At 47.5% G+C, this 16,694-nt stretch overlaps 1 protein-coding gene across 1 annotated transcript in view; it reads left to right on the top strand.

Moving 5' to 3' along the window:
• shank3b (SH3 and multiple ankyrin repeat domains 3b) overlaps positions 1 to 16,694 on the top strand; it is a 164,491-nt gene that overhangs the window by 111,176 nt on the left and 36,621 nt on the right. The window contains exons 20-23 of the mRNA XM_045208404.1: positions 302 to 432; positions 1,068 to 1,173; positions 7,938 to 8,401; positions 8,432 to 9,880. Of these exons, the coding sequence (XP_045064339.1) occupies positions 302 to 432; positions 1,068 to 1,173; positions 7,938 to 8,401; positions 8,432 to 9,880 (2,150 nt within the window). The remainder of the gene's footprint in view (positions 1 to 301; positions 433 to 1,067; positions 1,174 to 7,937; positions 8,402 to 8,431; positions 9,881 to 16,694) is intronic.

A 16,694-nucleotide genomic window follows, 5' to 3' on the forward strand; every position in this document is an offset into this window, starting at 1 on the left:
CTGTGTTGTAGTGCCATTTAGTACTCTGTTGTACTGTGTTGTAGTACTGTGTTGTAGTGCCATTTAGTACTCTGTTGTACTGTGTTGTGGTGCTATGTAGTACTGTGTTTTACAGTGTAGTGCTAGTTAGTACTGTGTTGTAGTGCTGTGTAGTACTTTGTAGTACCGTGTAGTGCTATGTAGTACTGGGTTGTATTACTATGTAGTACTGTGTTGTACTGTTTTGTGCTATGTAGTACTGTGTTGTACTGTGTAGTGCTATGTAGCGCTCTGTTGTACTGTGTACTTTGTTGCATTTCAGAAAAGCTTGAGGAGATGCTGACTGGCTCCCAGGAGGTGGTGATGAGAAAACGCCCCTCGGAGGCGGACTACAGAACGGCCACCGTGAAGCAGCGGCCAACCAGCAGACGAATTACTCAGCAAGAGATCAATGTAAGTCTGATGAGTCACGATTCACTACCGATTCACTCAATCACGATTCATTACTGATTCACTTAGTCATGATTCACTACTGGTTCAGTCAGTCACAATTCACTCTGTCACGATTCACTACTGATTCACTCTGTTCCGATTCACTACTGATTCACTCAGTCATGATTTACTACTGATTCACTCAATCATGATTTACTACTGATTCACTCAGTCACGAGATACTACTGATTCACTCAGTTACAATTCACTACTGATTCACTCAGTCACGATATACTACTGATTCACTCAGTCACAATTCACTACTGATTTACTCAGTCATGATTTACTACTGATTCACTCAGTCACGATTTACTATTGATTCACTTAGTCACGTTTCACTACTGATTCAGACAGGTTCTGTCTCTTTAAAACGCATGTGATCCCGGGCATACTCTCACTGTGTGTGTGTGTGTGGTGTGTGTCTGTGTGTGTGTGTGTGTGGTGTGTGTCTGTGTGTGTGTGTGTGTGTGTGTGTGTGGTGTGTGTCTGTGTGTGTGTGTGTCTGTGTGTGTGTCTGTGTGTGTGTGTGTGTGTGTGGTGTGTGTGGTGTGTGTCTGTGTGTGTGTGTGTGTGGTGTGTGTCTGTGTGTGTGTCAGTCTTTGTTTGAGCGGCAGGGCATGCCTGTTCCTCCAGGTGTTTCCCTGGGTCTGGAGAAAGCCACCATGCAGCTGCCCCGAGGAATGTCCCGGACCAAGTCCTTCGGTGAGACAATTACATTACTCTAACACAATACTAGCAATTACCATAATCCAGTGGCGAACCATGGCTATTGGACCTAGGCGTTCAATGGGGGGAAAAAAATATTCCAACACGTTGTCCCAAACTCTAAAATCCAGGAAAAACAAACATAGCATCACTGAATGAATCCAACTGGATGAAACAGGCCTGAGAAGCAGATGGCCTGACCGTTAAAAACGACAGAGAAGCAGAAGGCCTGACCGATAAGCCGACAGAGAAGCAGACAGCCTGATCGATAAGCTGACAGAGAAGCAGACGGCCTGACCAATAAGCAGACAGAGAAGCAGACCACCTGACCATTAAGCCGACAGAGAAGCTGGCGGCCTGACCAATAAGCTGACAGAGAAGCAGACGGCCTGACCAATAAGCAGACAGAGAAGCAGACCACCTGACCGTTAAGCCGACAGAGAAGCTGGCGGCCTGACCAATAAGCAGACAGAAAAGCAGACCACCTGACTGATAAGCCGACAGAAAAGCAGACCACCTGACTGATAAGCAGACAGAGAAGCAGACGGCCTGACCGATAAGCCGACAGAGAAGCAGACGGCCTGACCAATAAGCAGACAGAGAAGCAGACTGATAAGCCGACAGAGAAGCAGACACTCCATGTAGGAGACTTTTTGTAAAACACATAGGGCCAATAGAAAGACAAGTCACACACAGCATGATGTTAAAGTATAAGCAGCCCATTCACTCAGACATAATAACTCCCTACCAATCAGAAGAATACAATACAATGTTTTTTTCAAAGAGATAGCTAACAACCGCAAGCAAGCTGCAATAAAAAACCCAGTTCCACTCACCAGATGATGATCATCTAAAACTTAGCTGTCAGATGTTTTGTACTGTTTTGCTATGGCTCATCAATCTAGCAAGAAAGCAATATTTTGAATTATCTAGTAGTGTTCCCCCCCTCAGAAAGCTATGGCCTTAGTCAAAATGTGTGAAATTTGTGAACATCAAAATCAACAAGGGGAGATGTGCTGTGAAAAGGTCACGTTTTCTTGGTTCTACTGATGTTCTTTGTGTCTATCTCTGACGTAAAAATAGTTTTGGACTTCCACACAAAATTAGTTATTTACTTATTTTAGATTTAAGGAAGTGTGTAGGTCGCATTCTAACCCTAACCCATTCTAACCCTAACCCATTTTAACCCTAACTCATTCTAACCCTAACCCATTCTAACCCTAACCCATTCTAACCCTAACTCATTCTAACCCTAACCCATTCTAACCCTAACCCATTCTAACCCTAACCCATTCTAACCCTAACCCATTCTAACCCTAACCCTAACTCATTCTAACCCTAACCCATTCTAACCCTAACCCTAACTCATTCTAACCCTAACCCATTCTAACCATACCCCATTATTAATCTTGAAAAGTAAATATTTTATATTTAGAACCGCCTGCTCGATGGGAATCCAACAATGTCGGTGTCAGGAGCGAGTCAACCAGAAGAGCAGCTTTTCCAAGGACCGCCCCTTTGAACCCAAAATGGGTTGTAATGACGCACCCGACCAATGGATGGCACCAGAGACACGTTTATTTGACAGAGAAGCCTCTGAGGGACCTAGAATCAGGCTGGATGTTTGAAAAGGTCCTGAGGAAGACAATATTTGCCTTCTTCGGCGCTCACAATTTTTTTTAAATACGATGGCACAGGACTGGGTGCAAACCCAAGCAACTCGGAGCCGGAGTGCGCTGCTTAGACCACTGTGACGCGACAGTTCACAATGCTCTAGCAAGCTGTGAGAACGCTATGAATACTGATGATACCTAGCAGGTGGTTTTGTGTTATTTAGTTTGAAGCTTTCCCCAAACCATAGCCCTAACCTTAACCACTCAGAATGAATGTCTAAACTGGGAACGTTTGAATTGTTTCTGTTTTAACTCTGGAACCACACAAAATGAATGCGTAAAAAATATGTTGAATTTCTAAGGGAAACTATGAGATCATGTTGCCAAAAACTGTCTGTTTTTTTGTGTTCTGACGGTGGGGAAATGACTTATTTTATTAATGTAAACATATTATCAGTAATTACCAGTAAATCTAGTGCCCAAATCAGGCACTGTAGTCTTAAGAGGTTTTAACTTCTTGTTGAAAGTTCATCTTGAAAAGGGCAAAGCTGGCAAATTAGTAACAACATCGTCTTCGATAACACCTGCTGCAGCTGCTGCACACTAGCCTACAACCAAAGCCAGCTAGTTAGACCCTGGGAAAGCCAGCTAGTTAGACCCTGGGAAAGCCAGCTAGTTAGACCCTGGGAAAGCCAGCTAGTTAGACCCTGGGAAAGCCAGCTAGTTAGACCCTGGGAAAGCCAGCTAGTTAGACCCTGGGAAAGCCAGCTAGTTAGACCCTGGGAAAGCCAGCTAGTTAGACCCTGGGAAAACTAGCTAGTTAGACCCTGGGAAAGCCAGCTAGTTAGACCGTGGGAAAGCCAGCTAGTTAGACCCTGGGAAAGCCAGCTAGTTAGACCGTGGGAAATCCAGCTAGTTAGACCGTGGGAAAACCAGCTAGTTAGACCCTGGGAAAACCAGCTAGTTAGACCGTGGGAAAACCAGCTAGTTAGACCGTGGGAAAACCAGCTAGTTAGACCCTGGGAAAACCAGCTAGTTAGACCCTGGGAAAACTCATGTTTGCTATTGCGCAGTGACCTGTCGGCCTTCAAGAAGGTGGAAGTTTCCATATACGTTTTAATAAAAAGGTCCCACCCATTACAAGTCAAAATGTGATTGGTTGATTCCACAGTCACTCCAAAATTCTGCCCTAATATAGTTGAAAGGCAGATGCCTTCTATATAACTCATGAGGGCCTAACCAATGGCTGACTTAGCTAGCTAGATTTTCCTTCCCAGAGACCACCCAAAAAAGTCCTGATTGGATTTTTTTTTTCTCTTCAGCGTTAACCTTTTCCTTTTCTTTTTGATACTGTTGCAAAGCTAACTAAAAAGCAGCATTCCCCAAGAGAGGATGGCTTTCACTTCAGCAGTAATAAATTCATGAACTTCTTTGAGGAAAAGATCATGACCATTAGAAAGCAAATTACGGACTCCTCTTTGAATCTGCGTATTCCTCCAGGGCTTAGCTGTCCTGGATCTGCACAGCTCTGCGAGGGCCTGGGATCGGGAGAGACACTTAAGTGTTTTAGTACTATATCTCTTGACACAATGATGAAAATAATCATGGCCTCAAAACCTTCAAGCTGCATACTGGATCCTATTCCTACTAAACTGCTGAAGGAGCTGCTTCCTGTGCTTGGCCCTCCTATGTTGAACATAATAAACAGCTCTCTATCCACCGGATGTGTACCAAACTCACTAAAAGTGGCAGTGATAAAGCCTCTCTTGAAAAAGCCAAACCTTGACCCGGAAAATATAAAAAACTATCGGCCTATATCGAATCTTCCATTCCTCTCAAAAATTTTAGAAAAAGCTGTTGCGCAGCAACTCACTGCCTTTCTGAAGACAAACAATGTGTACGAAATGCTTCAGTCTGGTTTTAGACCCCATCATAGCACTGAGACTGCACTTGTGAAGGTGGTAAATGACCTTTTAATGGCGTCAGACCGAGGCTCTGCATCTGTCCTCGTGCTACTAGACCTTAGTGCTGCCTTTGACACCATCGATCACCACATTCTTTTGGAGAGACTGGAAACCCAAATTGGTCTACACGGACAAGTTCTGGCCTGGTTTAGATCTTACCTGTCGGAAAGATATCAGTTTGTCTCTGTGAATGGTCTGTCCTCCGACAAATCAACTGTACATTTCGGTGTTCCTCAAGGTTCCGTTTTAGGACCACTATTGTTTTCACTATATATTTTACCTCTTGGGGATGTTATTGAAAACATAATGTTAACTTTCACTGCTATGCGGATGACACACAGCTGTACATTTCAATGAAACATGGTGAAGCCCCAAAATTGCCCTCGCTAGAAGCCTGTGTTTCAGACATAAGGAAGTGGATGGCTGAAAACTTTCTACTTTTAAACTCGGACAAAACAGAGATGCTTGTTCTAGGTCCCAAGAAACAAAGAGATCTTCTGTTAAATCTGACAATTCATCTTGATGGTTGTAAAGTCGTCTCAAATAAAACTGTGAAGGACCTCGGCGTTACTCTTGACCCTGATCTCTCTTTTGACGAACATATCAAGACTGTTTCAAGGACAGCTTTTTTCCATCTACGTAACATTGCAAAAATCAGAAATTTTCTGTCCAAAAATGATGCAGAAAAATTAATCCATGCATTTGTTACTTCTAGGTTAGACTACTGCAATGCTCTACTTTCCGGCTACCCGGATAAAGCACTAAATAAACTTCAGTTAGTGCTAAATACGGCTGCTAGAATCCTGACTAGAACCAAGAAATTTGATCATATTACTCCAGTGCTAGCTTCCCTACACTGGCTTCCTGTTAAGGCAAGGGCTGATTTCAAGGTTTTACTGTTAACCTATAAAGCGTTACATGGGCTTGCTCCTACCTATCTTTCCGAGTTGGTCCTGCCGTACATACCAATACGTACGCTACGGTCACAAGACGCAGGCCTCCTAATTGTCCCTAGAATTTCTAAGCAAACAGCGGGAGGCAGGGCTTTCTCCTATAGATCTCCATTTTTATGGAACAGTCTGCCTACCCATGTGAGAGACGCAGACTCGGTCTCAACCTTTAAGTCTTTACTGAAGACTTATCTCTTCAGTAGGTCATATGATTGAGTGTAGTCTGGCCCAGGAGTGTGAAGGTGAACGGAAAGGCTCTGGAGCAACGAACAGCCCTTGCTGTCTCTGCCAGGCCGGTTCCCCTCTCTCCACTGGGGTTCTCTGCCTCTAACCCTGTTACAGGGGCTGAGTCACTGGCTTGCTGGTGCTCTTTCATGCCGTCCCTAGGAGGGGTGCGTCACTTGAGTGGGTTGAGTTACTGACGTGATCTTCCTGTCTGGGTTGGCGCCCCCCTTGGTTTGTGCTGTGGTGGAGACCTCTGTGGGCTATACTCGGCCTTGTCTCAGGATTGTAAGTTGGTGGTTGAGGATATCCCTCTAGTGGTGCGGGGGCTGTGCTTTGGCAGAGTGGGTGGGGTTATATCCTTCCTGTTTGGCCCTGTCCGGGGTTTCTTCGGATGGGGCCACAGTGTCTCCGGACTGCTCCTGTCTCAGCCTCCAGTATTTATGCTGCAGTAGTTTATGTGTCGGGGGGCTGGGGTTAGTTGGTTATACCTGGAGTACTTCTCCTGTCTTATCCAGTGTCCTGTGTGAATTTAAGTATGCTCTCTCTAATTCTCTCGTTCTCTCTTTCTCTCTGAGAACCTGAGCCCTAGGACCATACGTCAGGACTACCGGGCATGCTGACACCTTGCTGTCCCCAGTCCGCCTGGCCTTGCTGCTATTCCAGTTTCAACTGTTCTGCCTGCGGTTACGAAACCCCTACCTGTCCCAGACCTGCTGTTTTCAACTCTTAATGATCGGCTATGAAAAGCCAACTGAGAGACCTGAGCCCTAGGACCATACGTCGGGACTACCGGCCGTGGTGACTCCTTGCTGTCCCCAGTCCGCCTGGCCTTGCTGCTATTCCAGTTTCAACTGTTCTGCCTGCGGTTATGGAACCCCTACCTGTCCCAGACCTGCTGTTTTCAACTCTTAATGATCGGCTATGAAAAGCCAACTGAGATTTATTCCTGATTATTATTTGATCATGCTTGTCACATATGAACATTTTTGAACATCTTGGCATGGTTCTGTTATAATCTCCACCCGGCACAGCCAGAAGAGGACTGGCCACCCCTCATAGCCTGGTTCCTCTCTAGGTTTCTTCCTAGGTTTTGGCCTTTCTAGGGAGTTTTTCCTAGCCACCGTGCTTCTACACCTGCATTACTAGCTGTTTGGGGTTTTAGGCTGGGTTTCTGTACAGCACTTCGAGATATTAGCTGATGTACGAAGGGCTATATAAAATAAAATTGATTGAAATTGATTTTAAAGAATATCATTGAAAAGAATAATATAATTATAATCATTGAAATCCCCCGACCTCAACCCAATTAAGATGGTTTGGGATGAGTCGGACGGCAGAGTGAAGGAAAAGCAGCCAACAAGTGCTCAGCATATGTGGGAAATCCTTCAAGACTGTTGGAAAAGCATTCCAGGTGAAGCTGGTTGAGAGAATGCCAAGAGTGTCCAAAGCTGTCATCAAGGGCAAAGGGTGGCTATTTGAAGAATCTCAAATATTAAATATATTTTGATTTGTTTAACACTTTTTCGGTTACTACATGATTCCATATGTGTTATTTCATAGTTTTGATGTCTTCACTATTATTCTACAATGTAGAAAATAGTAAAAATAAAGAAAAACCCTGGTACTGTATGTGTCCAACTCTTGACTGGTACTGTATGTGTCCAAAACCCCAAAATATTTCCTGAGCTTTCTTATATCTCGTAGATAAAAGGGAAAGGATACTTAGTCAGTTGCACAACCGAATGCATTCAACCGAAATGTGTCTTCTGCATTTAACCCAGCCCCTTAATTGACATCCGCATCCATGGGCAGAATGGCAGATTTTTCCAACTTGCCAGCTCGGGGATTCAAACCAGCGACCTTTCGGTTACTGGCTCAATGCTCTTAACCTCTAGGACACTTCAAAACCTTATTTATTATGATTACCCTAACCCTAACCCTAACCCTAACCCCCCCAAGTCTTAGACTTGTTATATTAAGGTTATAATATCCCAGTCTCTCCCATGCAGGTGCACCAGAGGACGACAGGATCTCTGCTCTGATTGGAGAGCATCGGTTTCCACGGAGCTCCTCGATGACTGATAGCTTCATACCTCCTCCTCCCCAGACTGCCCCCCCTCCTCCCCCCTCCCACTACTTCCTGGACTCTGGCCCGCCGCCGGCCTTCTGCCCCCCACCTCCCCCGCAGCGAGCAGCCGATCAATCACACTCCAGCTTCAAGCCGGGGGCAGAACCCAGGCTGCACGACGTCTGTGATTCGCCAACGTCTCGGAGCCATGCAGAGCGGCAGAGGAAAGCTCGCTCAATGATCATCCTGCAGGACTCACCTGTACCAGGCCATCTACCTGCAGAGCCTGCCCCCCTGGCCCCCCTAGCCCGACCTCCTGCTGGGGCTACAGCCCCCCTGTCCCGGCCCAGCCCTGCTGCCTCCCCCAGCCCCCTCTCCAGAACCAGCCCTGCCCCCAGCCCCAGCCCCCTCTCCAGAACCAGCCCTGCCCCCAGCCCCAGCCCCCTCTCCAGAACCAGCCCTGCCCCCAGCCCTAACCCTCCAGGGGAGCGCAGCGGCAACAGGAGGCGTGGCCGGCCAGTAGAGAACCCATATGCCAACGTGGGCCAACTGCCTGCCCCCCCCAGCAAGCCTCAGCGCCGCAAGTCTCCGCTGCTCAAACAGCTGCAGGTGGAGGAGGGGCCCAGCAGGGCGGAGCTATATCAGCAGCAGGTCCTCACTGAGCGTGCTCAGATACGGGTCATGCCCCCTCAGGTCCGTCGGTCCTCCTTCTTCCTGTCTGTGGAGGGAGGGGCTTCAGAGCCCCCCCCCATCCTACTGACCCAGTCCCACTCTGTAGATGACCTGGGGGAGCTGCCCCCCCCCATCCCCGTCCTCTCCCCCTCCTCCTCCCCCCACTCCACTTTTCTCCACCCACTGACAGGCAAGCCTCTGGACCCCTCCTCCCCCCTCGCCCTGGCCCTCGCCGCCCGTGAACGAGCTCTCACTGCACGCACACCCAGCCCTGAACCTCGGCCCAAACACACACACACACCTAGCCCCGAAGCCAGACCCAAACACACACACTCACCTAGCCCTGAGCCCAGGCCCAAACGCACCCCTCCTCCCTTGACCAGCCCTGAGCCCCGACACAAACGTATCACCCCACCCATATTCCTTGAAGGACAGCTGGAGCGGCCAGTCGTAGAGCGGCCAGAGACAGAAGGCGGAGTCACATCTCCTGCTGTGCCCTCCCCCGAGCGTTGGCAGGCTATGCCCCTCCCTCCCATCAGTCAGGTGACCATCAATATAACCAATGACAGCCAGCCGGCAGGACGGGGTCTGGGGGAAGAGCTGATTGAGGCGCTGCATGGACAATTACAAAGGAGGAGGAGTCTGACTGTTGGCAGCTCAGAGGAGGAGGGCGGACCTTATATGGTGACCCAGGGCCAATCAGAGAGGAGGAAGAGTCTGGAGGGCGGGCCTTACACGGTGACTCTGCCCCCTGCACTGCTGTCATCCAGTGACGAGGAGACGAGGGAGGAGCTTCGTAAGATTGGACTGGTGTCTCCTCCCCTGGCGTTTGCCACGCCCCCCTCCCCCACCCAGCCCCCCTCCTCCCTCAGCCTGTCACCACGGAGACCCCAGGCAGGCGAGGGCGAGGGCGGGGGAGGGGGGGGGTCAGCTCCAGACTCAGGGGTGGAGGAGGGAGACCCTCACATAGAGAACACCTTATCCCTTAGCAGCACCCTGGCCCCCAGCCTGTCCCCCACCCTGCCCTGCCCTGCCACGCCGAAAACCCTGCCCTCCTCCACCTCAGACCCCCAGAGCCTGAAGCCCAGGCTGCGTTCTCCCCTGGGCCGTGGTCGCTCTGCTCTCAGGGATCCTCTACTGAAACAGTCTTCAGACAGCGAGCTGCTTCCATCAGGCTGTGGACCTGGACGCCCACCTCCATACCTCTTCCAGGTAACCCTGACCCTAACCCAGACCCACCCTGATACCTCTTCCAGGTAACCCTGACCCACCCTGGTACCTCTTCCAGATAACTGACCCCGACATTTACGTTTTACATTTTAGTTATTTAGCAGACGCTCTTATCCAGAGCGACTTACAGTTAGTGCATTAATCTTAAGATAGCTAGGTGGGACAACCACATATCACAGTAGGATTTCAGGTGCTTTCGGATGATGGGCAGGGACTCTGCTGTCCTAGCTTCAGGGGGAAGCTGGTTCCACCGTTGGGGTGCCAGGACAGAGCATAGCTAGGACTGGGCTGAGTGGGAGCTGCCCTCCCATTGGGGTGCCAGGACAGAGAAGAGCTTGGACTGGGCTGAGTGGGAGCTGACCTCCCCTAGGGGTGGGAGGGCCAAGAGACCAGAGGTGGCAGAACGGAGTGCTCTGGTTGGGGTGTAGGGTTTGAGCATAGCCTGGAGATAGGGCGGGGCAGTTCCTCTTGCTGCTCCGTAGGCAAGCAGCATGGTCTTGCAGTGGATGCGAGCTTCGACTGGAAGCCAGTGGAGTATGCAGAGGAGCGGGGTGACATGGGAGAACATGTCACCCCGCTGCAGCATTCTGGGAGAACATGTTACCCCGCTGCAGCATTCTGGGAGAACATGTCACCCCGCTGCAGCATTCTGGGAGAACATGTCACCCCACTGCATCATTCTGGGTAAGTTGCAGGGGTTTGATGGCACAAGCGGGGAGCCCAGCCAAAAGCGAATTGCAGTAGTCCAGATGGGAGATGACAAATGCCTGGATTAGGACCTGTGCCGCTTCCTGTGTGAGGTAGGGTCGTACTCTACGCATGTTGTAGAGCTTGAATCTGCAGGAGTGAGTCACTGCTTTGATGTTTGCAGAGAACGACAGGGTGTTGTCCAGGGTCACGCCAAGGTTCTTTGCACTCTGGGAGGGTGACACTGTGGCGTTGTCACCCGTGATGGCGAGGTCTTTGAGCGGGAAGGCCTTCCCTGGGAGGAATAGCAGCTCTGTCTTGTTGAGCTTGAGGTGGTGGACCGAAATCCAAGCTGAAGAGGGAAGGAAAAAAGTAGTTGAGTGTCATTCACATAGCAATGATAGGAGAGACCATGTGAGGTTCTGACGAAGCTGAGTGACTTGGTGTATAGAGAGAAGAGGAGAGGGCATAGAACCGTGTCCTGGGGGACACCAGTAGTGAGAGTACGTGGTGCAGACACAGATCCTCTCCACGTCACCTGATAGGAGCGGCCTGCCAGGTAGGATGCAATCCAAGAGTGTGCAGAGCCTGAGACGCCCAGCCCTGGGGTGGAGAGGAGGATCTGATGGTTCACGGTGTCGAAGGCAGCGACTAGATCAAAGAGGATGAGAACAGAGGATAGAGAGTCAGCTTTGATAGTGCGGAGATCCTCCAAGACACAGAAAAGAACAGTCTCGGTTGAGTGACCCGTCTTGAAGCCTGACTGGTTAGGGTCAAGATGATCATTCTGAGAGAGTTGATCAGAGACAGCACGCTCAAGTGTTTTGGAAAGAAAAGAAAGAAGGGATACAGGTCTATCGTTTTTGACCTCAGATGAGTCAAGTGTTTGTTTCTTTAGGAGGGGAGCGACTAGAGCCATTTTTAAGTCAGAGGGGGGAAGGTGGTCAAGGATGAGGGAAGTGATGAATGGGAGAAGGTCTCCAGAGATGGTCTGGAGAAGGGAGGAAGGGATGGGGTTGAACGGGCAGATTGTCGGGCGGCCAGACGTCACTAGTCACAGGATGTCATCTGGAGAGAGAGGGGAGAAAGAGGTCATGGCGTAGGGTAGTTCTGTGTGAGTGGGACCAGAGAACTCAATAGGCTGAGTGAATGAGGAACAGATGTCGTCAACCTTCTTTCAAAGGGGTTGACAAAGTTGTCCGCAGAGAGGGAGGAGGGAGGGGGAGGGGTTAGAAGATTAAGGAGGGAGGAGGTGGAAAATAGTTTCCTAGGGCTAGAGGCATAAGTTTGAAATGTAGAATGGTAGAAAATGGCTTTAGCAGCAGATACAGAGGAAGAGAAGGTAGAGAGGAGGGAGTGGAAGGATGGCTTTAGCAGCAGAAACAGAGGAAGAGAAGGTAGAGAGGAGGGAGTGGAAGGATGGCTTTAGCAGCAGATACAGAGGAAGAGAAGGTAGAGAGGAGGGAGTGGAAGGATGGCTTTAGCAGCAGATACAGAGGAAGAGAAGGTAGAGAGGAGGGAGTGGAAGGATGGCTTTAGCAGCAGAAACAGAGGAAGAGAAGGTAGAGAGGAGGGAGTGGAAGGATGGCTTTAGCAGCAGATACAGAGGAAGAGAAGGTAGAGAGGAGGGAGTGGAAGGATGGCTTTAGCAGCAGATACAGAGGAAGAGAAGGTAGAGAGGAGGGAGTGGAAGGATGGCTTTAGCAGCAGATACAGAGGAAGAGAAGGTAGAGAGGAGGGAGTGGAAGGATGGCTTTAGCAGCAGATACAGAGGAAGAGAAGGTAGAGAGGAGGGAGTGGAAGGATGTTTAGTTTTCCTCCATTTTCACTCCGCTGCCTGCAGGCCTGTTCTGTACATTCAGTCAGTCAGCCACGGAGCAGGAGGGGAGGGCCGAGCCAGCTTGAGGAAAGAGGAAAGTGTGAGTCATAGCATGTGGAAAGGGAGGATAGTAGGGTCGAAGAGACAGAGTTAGGAGACAGGATGGAGAAGGATTTATCAGAAAGGAGAGATGATAGGATAGGATAGGATAGGATAGGATAGAAGAGGAGAGAGTAGTGGGAGAGAGAGAGCGAAGATTGCGACGTTGCATGACCATCTGGGTAGGGGGAAAGGGAGACAGAAATGGAAACAAAGTAGTGATCACAGCCTGTAGTAAAGATGAGGTCAATCGTATTGCCTGCCTTGCGAGTTGGAGAGGATTGGGAAAGGGTGAGGTCAAAAGTGGCAAGGAGGGAAAAGAGAGAGTTGGAAAAAAATGAATCGAAGGCAGACATCAGGAGGTTAAAGTTGCCAAGTACGAAGAGCAGTGAGCCATCATCAGGAAATGAGCTTATCAAGGTGTCAAGCTAATTGAGGAACTCTCCAAGGGCACCTGGTGGGCAATAGATGAAATTAATGTTAAGCTTGAGTGGACAAGAGACATTGACAGCATGGAATTCAAATGAGGAGATGGACAGGTGAGAGAGGGAGAAAAGAGAATCTCCAGTTAGGAGAAACGAGTAGCCCTGTGCCACTATGGTGACGACCAGACCCTGATACCTCTCTTCCAGGTAATACTGACCCACCCTGATACCCCTTCCAGGTAACCCTGAACCACCCTGATACCTCTTCCAAGTAACCCGAACCCACCTCGATACCTCTTCCAGGTAACCCTGACCCTAACCTTTCTGGCTCTTGTGCCAGAAAGCCTGTTTTAATATGTGCAGCGGCATTGAGGGCTTCCACCATTTTTAAGTATTTTTATTTTGTATTTATTAAGGATCCCCAGTAGAGGCAGCAGCTACTCTTCCTGGGGTCCAGCAACATTATGGCAGTTATATAAAATAAAAAATATTACATGACATTACATTTCATAACACTTTTCACAACACATTATTAAGTGTGTGCTCTTAGGCCACTACTCTACTACCACATATCTACAATACAAAATCCATGTGTACAGTGGGGAAAAAAAGTATTTAGTCAGCCACCAATTGTGCATGTTCTCCCACTTAAAAAGATGAGAGAGGCCTGTAATTTTCATCATAGGTACACACCAACTATGACAGACAAATTGAGAAATAAAAATCCAGAAAATCACATTGTAGGATTTTTAATGAATTTATTTGCAAATTATGGTGGAAAATAAGTATTTGGTCACCTACAAACAAGCAAGATTTCTGACTCTCACAGACCTGTAACTTCTTCTTTAAGAGGCTCCTCTGTCCTCCACTCGTTACCTGTATTAATGGCACCTGTTTGAACTTGTTATCAGTATAAAATACACCTGTCCACAACCTCAAACAGTCACACTCCAAACTCCACTATGGCCAAGACCAAAGAGCTGTCAAAGGACACCAGAAACAAAATTGTAGACCTGCACCAGGCTGGGAAGACTGAATCTGCAATAGCTAAGCAGCTTGGTTTGAAGAAATCAACTGTGGGAGCAATTATTAGGAAATTGAAGACATACAAGACCACTGATAATCTCCCTCGATCTGGGGCTCCACGCAAGATCTCACCCCGTGGGGTCAAAGTGATCACAAGAACGGTGAGCAAAAATCCCAGAACTACACGGGGGGACCTAGTGAATTACCTGCAGAGAGCTGGGACCAAAGTAACAAAGCCTACCATCAGTAACACACTATGCCGCCAGGGACTCAAATCCTGCAGTGCCAGACGTGTCCCCCTGCTTAAGCCAGTACATGTCCAGGCCCGTCTGAAGTTTGCTAGAGTGCATTTGGATGATCCAGAAGAGGATTGGGAGAATGTCATATGGTCAGATGAAACCAAAATAGAACCTTTTGGTGAAAACTCAACTTGTCGTGTTTGGAGGACAAAGAATGCTGAGTTGCATCCAAAGAACACCATACCTACTGTGAAGCATGGGGGTGGAAACATCATGCTTTGGGGCTGTTTTTCTGCAAAGGGACGACTGATCCGTGTAAAGGAAAGAATGAATGGGGCCATGTATCGTGAGATTTTGAGTGAAAACCTCCTTCCATCAGCAAGGGCATTGAAGATGAAACGTGGCTGGGTCTTTCAGCATGACAATGATCCCAAACACACCGCCCGGGCAACGAAGGATTGGCTTCGTAAGAAGCATTTCAAGGTCCTGGAGTGGCCTAGCCAGTCTCCAGATCTCAACCCCATAGAAAATCTTTGAAGTGAGTTGAAAGTCTGTGTTGCCCAGCGACAGCCCCAAAACATCACTGCTCTAGAGGAGATCTGTATGGAGGAATGGGCCAAAATACCAGCAATAGTATGTGAAAATCTTGTGAAGACTTAGTGAAAACGTTTGACCTGTGTCATTGCCAACAAAGGGTATATAACAAAGTATTGAGAAACTTTTGTTATTGACCAAATACTTATTTTCCACCATAATTTGCAAATACATTCATTAAAAATCCTACAATGTGATTTTCTGGATTTTGTTTTCTCATTTTGTCTGTCATAGTTGACGTGTACCTATGATGAAAATTACAGGCCTCTCTCATCTTTTTAATAATAATAATAATAATATGCCATTTAGCAGACGCTTTTATCCAAAGCGACTTACAGTCATGCGTGCATACATTTTTTTTTGTGTATGGGTGGTCCCGGGGATCGAACCCACTACCTTGGCGTTACAAGCGCCGTGCTCTACCAGCTGAGCTACAGAGAACCACTTTTTAAGTGGGAGAACTTGCACAATTGGTGGCTGACTAAATACTTTTTTCCCCCACTGTACATAGACACGCTGGCTCTACTCAAAGCCAGTGAGTGGCATGTCATTAGTAAAGATTTAAAAAAGTAAGGGGCCTAGACAGCTGTCCTGGGGAATTCCTGATTCTACCTGGATTATGTTGGAGAGGCTTCCATTAAAGAACACCCTCTGTGTTCTGTTAGACAGATTTATCCACAATATAGCAGGGGTGTAAAGCCAGAACACATTAGTTTTTCCAGCAGCAGACTGTAATTGATAATGTCAAAAGCTGCACTGAAGTCTAACAAAACAGCTCCCACAATCTTTTTATCATCAATTTCTCTCAGCCAATCATCAGTCATGTGTGTAAGTGCCATGCATGTTGATTGTCCTTCCATATAAGCTTGCTAAAAGTCTGTTGTCAATTTGTTTACTGTAAAATAGCATTGTATCTGGTCAAACACATTTTCTTCCCAAAGTTTACCATGGGTTGGTGACAGGCTGATTAGTTGGCTATTTGAGCCAGTAAAGGGGGCTTTACTATTCTTGGGTAGTGGAATGACACTTGCCTACCTCCAGGCCTGAGGGCACGCTTTCTTGTAGGCTTAGATTGAGGAGTGGCAATATTGTCCTCTATTATCCTCAGTAATTTCCCATCCAAGTTGTCAGACCCAGGTGGCTTGTCATTGTTGATAGACAACAACAAAAAATGTCACCTCTTCCACGCTCACTTTACCGAATTCAAAATTACAATGCTTGTCTTTCATAATTTGGTCAGAAATACTTGGATGTGTAGTGTTTGCGTTTGTGGCAGGCATGTCATGCCTACGTTTGCTAATCTTGCCAATGAAAAAATCATTAAAGTAGTTGGCAATATCAGTGGGTTTTGTGATGAATGAGCCATCTAATTAATGAATGAAGGAGCCGAGTTTGCCTTTTTGCACAACATTTAATTTAAGTTGCTCCAAAGCTTTTTACTAACATTCTTTGTCATTTATCTTTGTTTCATAGTATAGTTTCTTCTTCTTTTAATTCAGTTTAGTCACATGATTTCTCAATTCGCAGTACGTTTGCCAATCGGTTGTGCTGCCAGACTTATTTGCCATTCCTTTTGCCTCATCCCTCTCAACCATACATTTTTTCAGTTCCTCATCAATCCATGGGGATTTAAGTTTTTACAGTCATTTTCTTAATGGGTGCATGCTTATTAGTAACTTGAATAAGCTATTTCATAAATGTGTCAAGTGCAGCGTCTGGTTGCTCCTCATTACACACCACAGACCAGTGAATATTATTTACATCAACAACATAGGAATCACTACAAAACGTATTGTATGACCTCTTATAAACTATATTAGGCCCAGCCTTTGGAACTTTGGTTTCCCTAGATATGGCTACTGTATTGTGATCACTACATCCAATGGATCTGGATACTGCTTTCAAGC

The sequence above is a fragment of the Coregonus clupeaformis genome, chromosome 28 (genome assembly GCF_020615455.1).
Source record: "Coregonus clupeaformis isolate EN_2021a chromosome 28, ASM2061545v1, whole genome shotgun sequence".
Classification (NCBI taxonomy): Eukaryota; Metazoa; Chordata; class Actinopteri; order Salmoniformes; family Salmonidae; genus Coregonus; species Coregonus clupeaformis.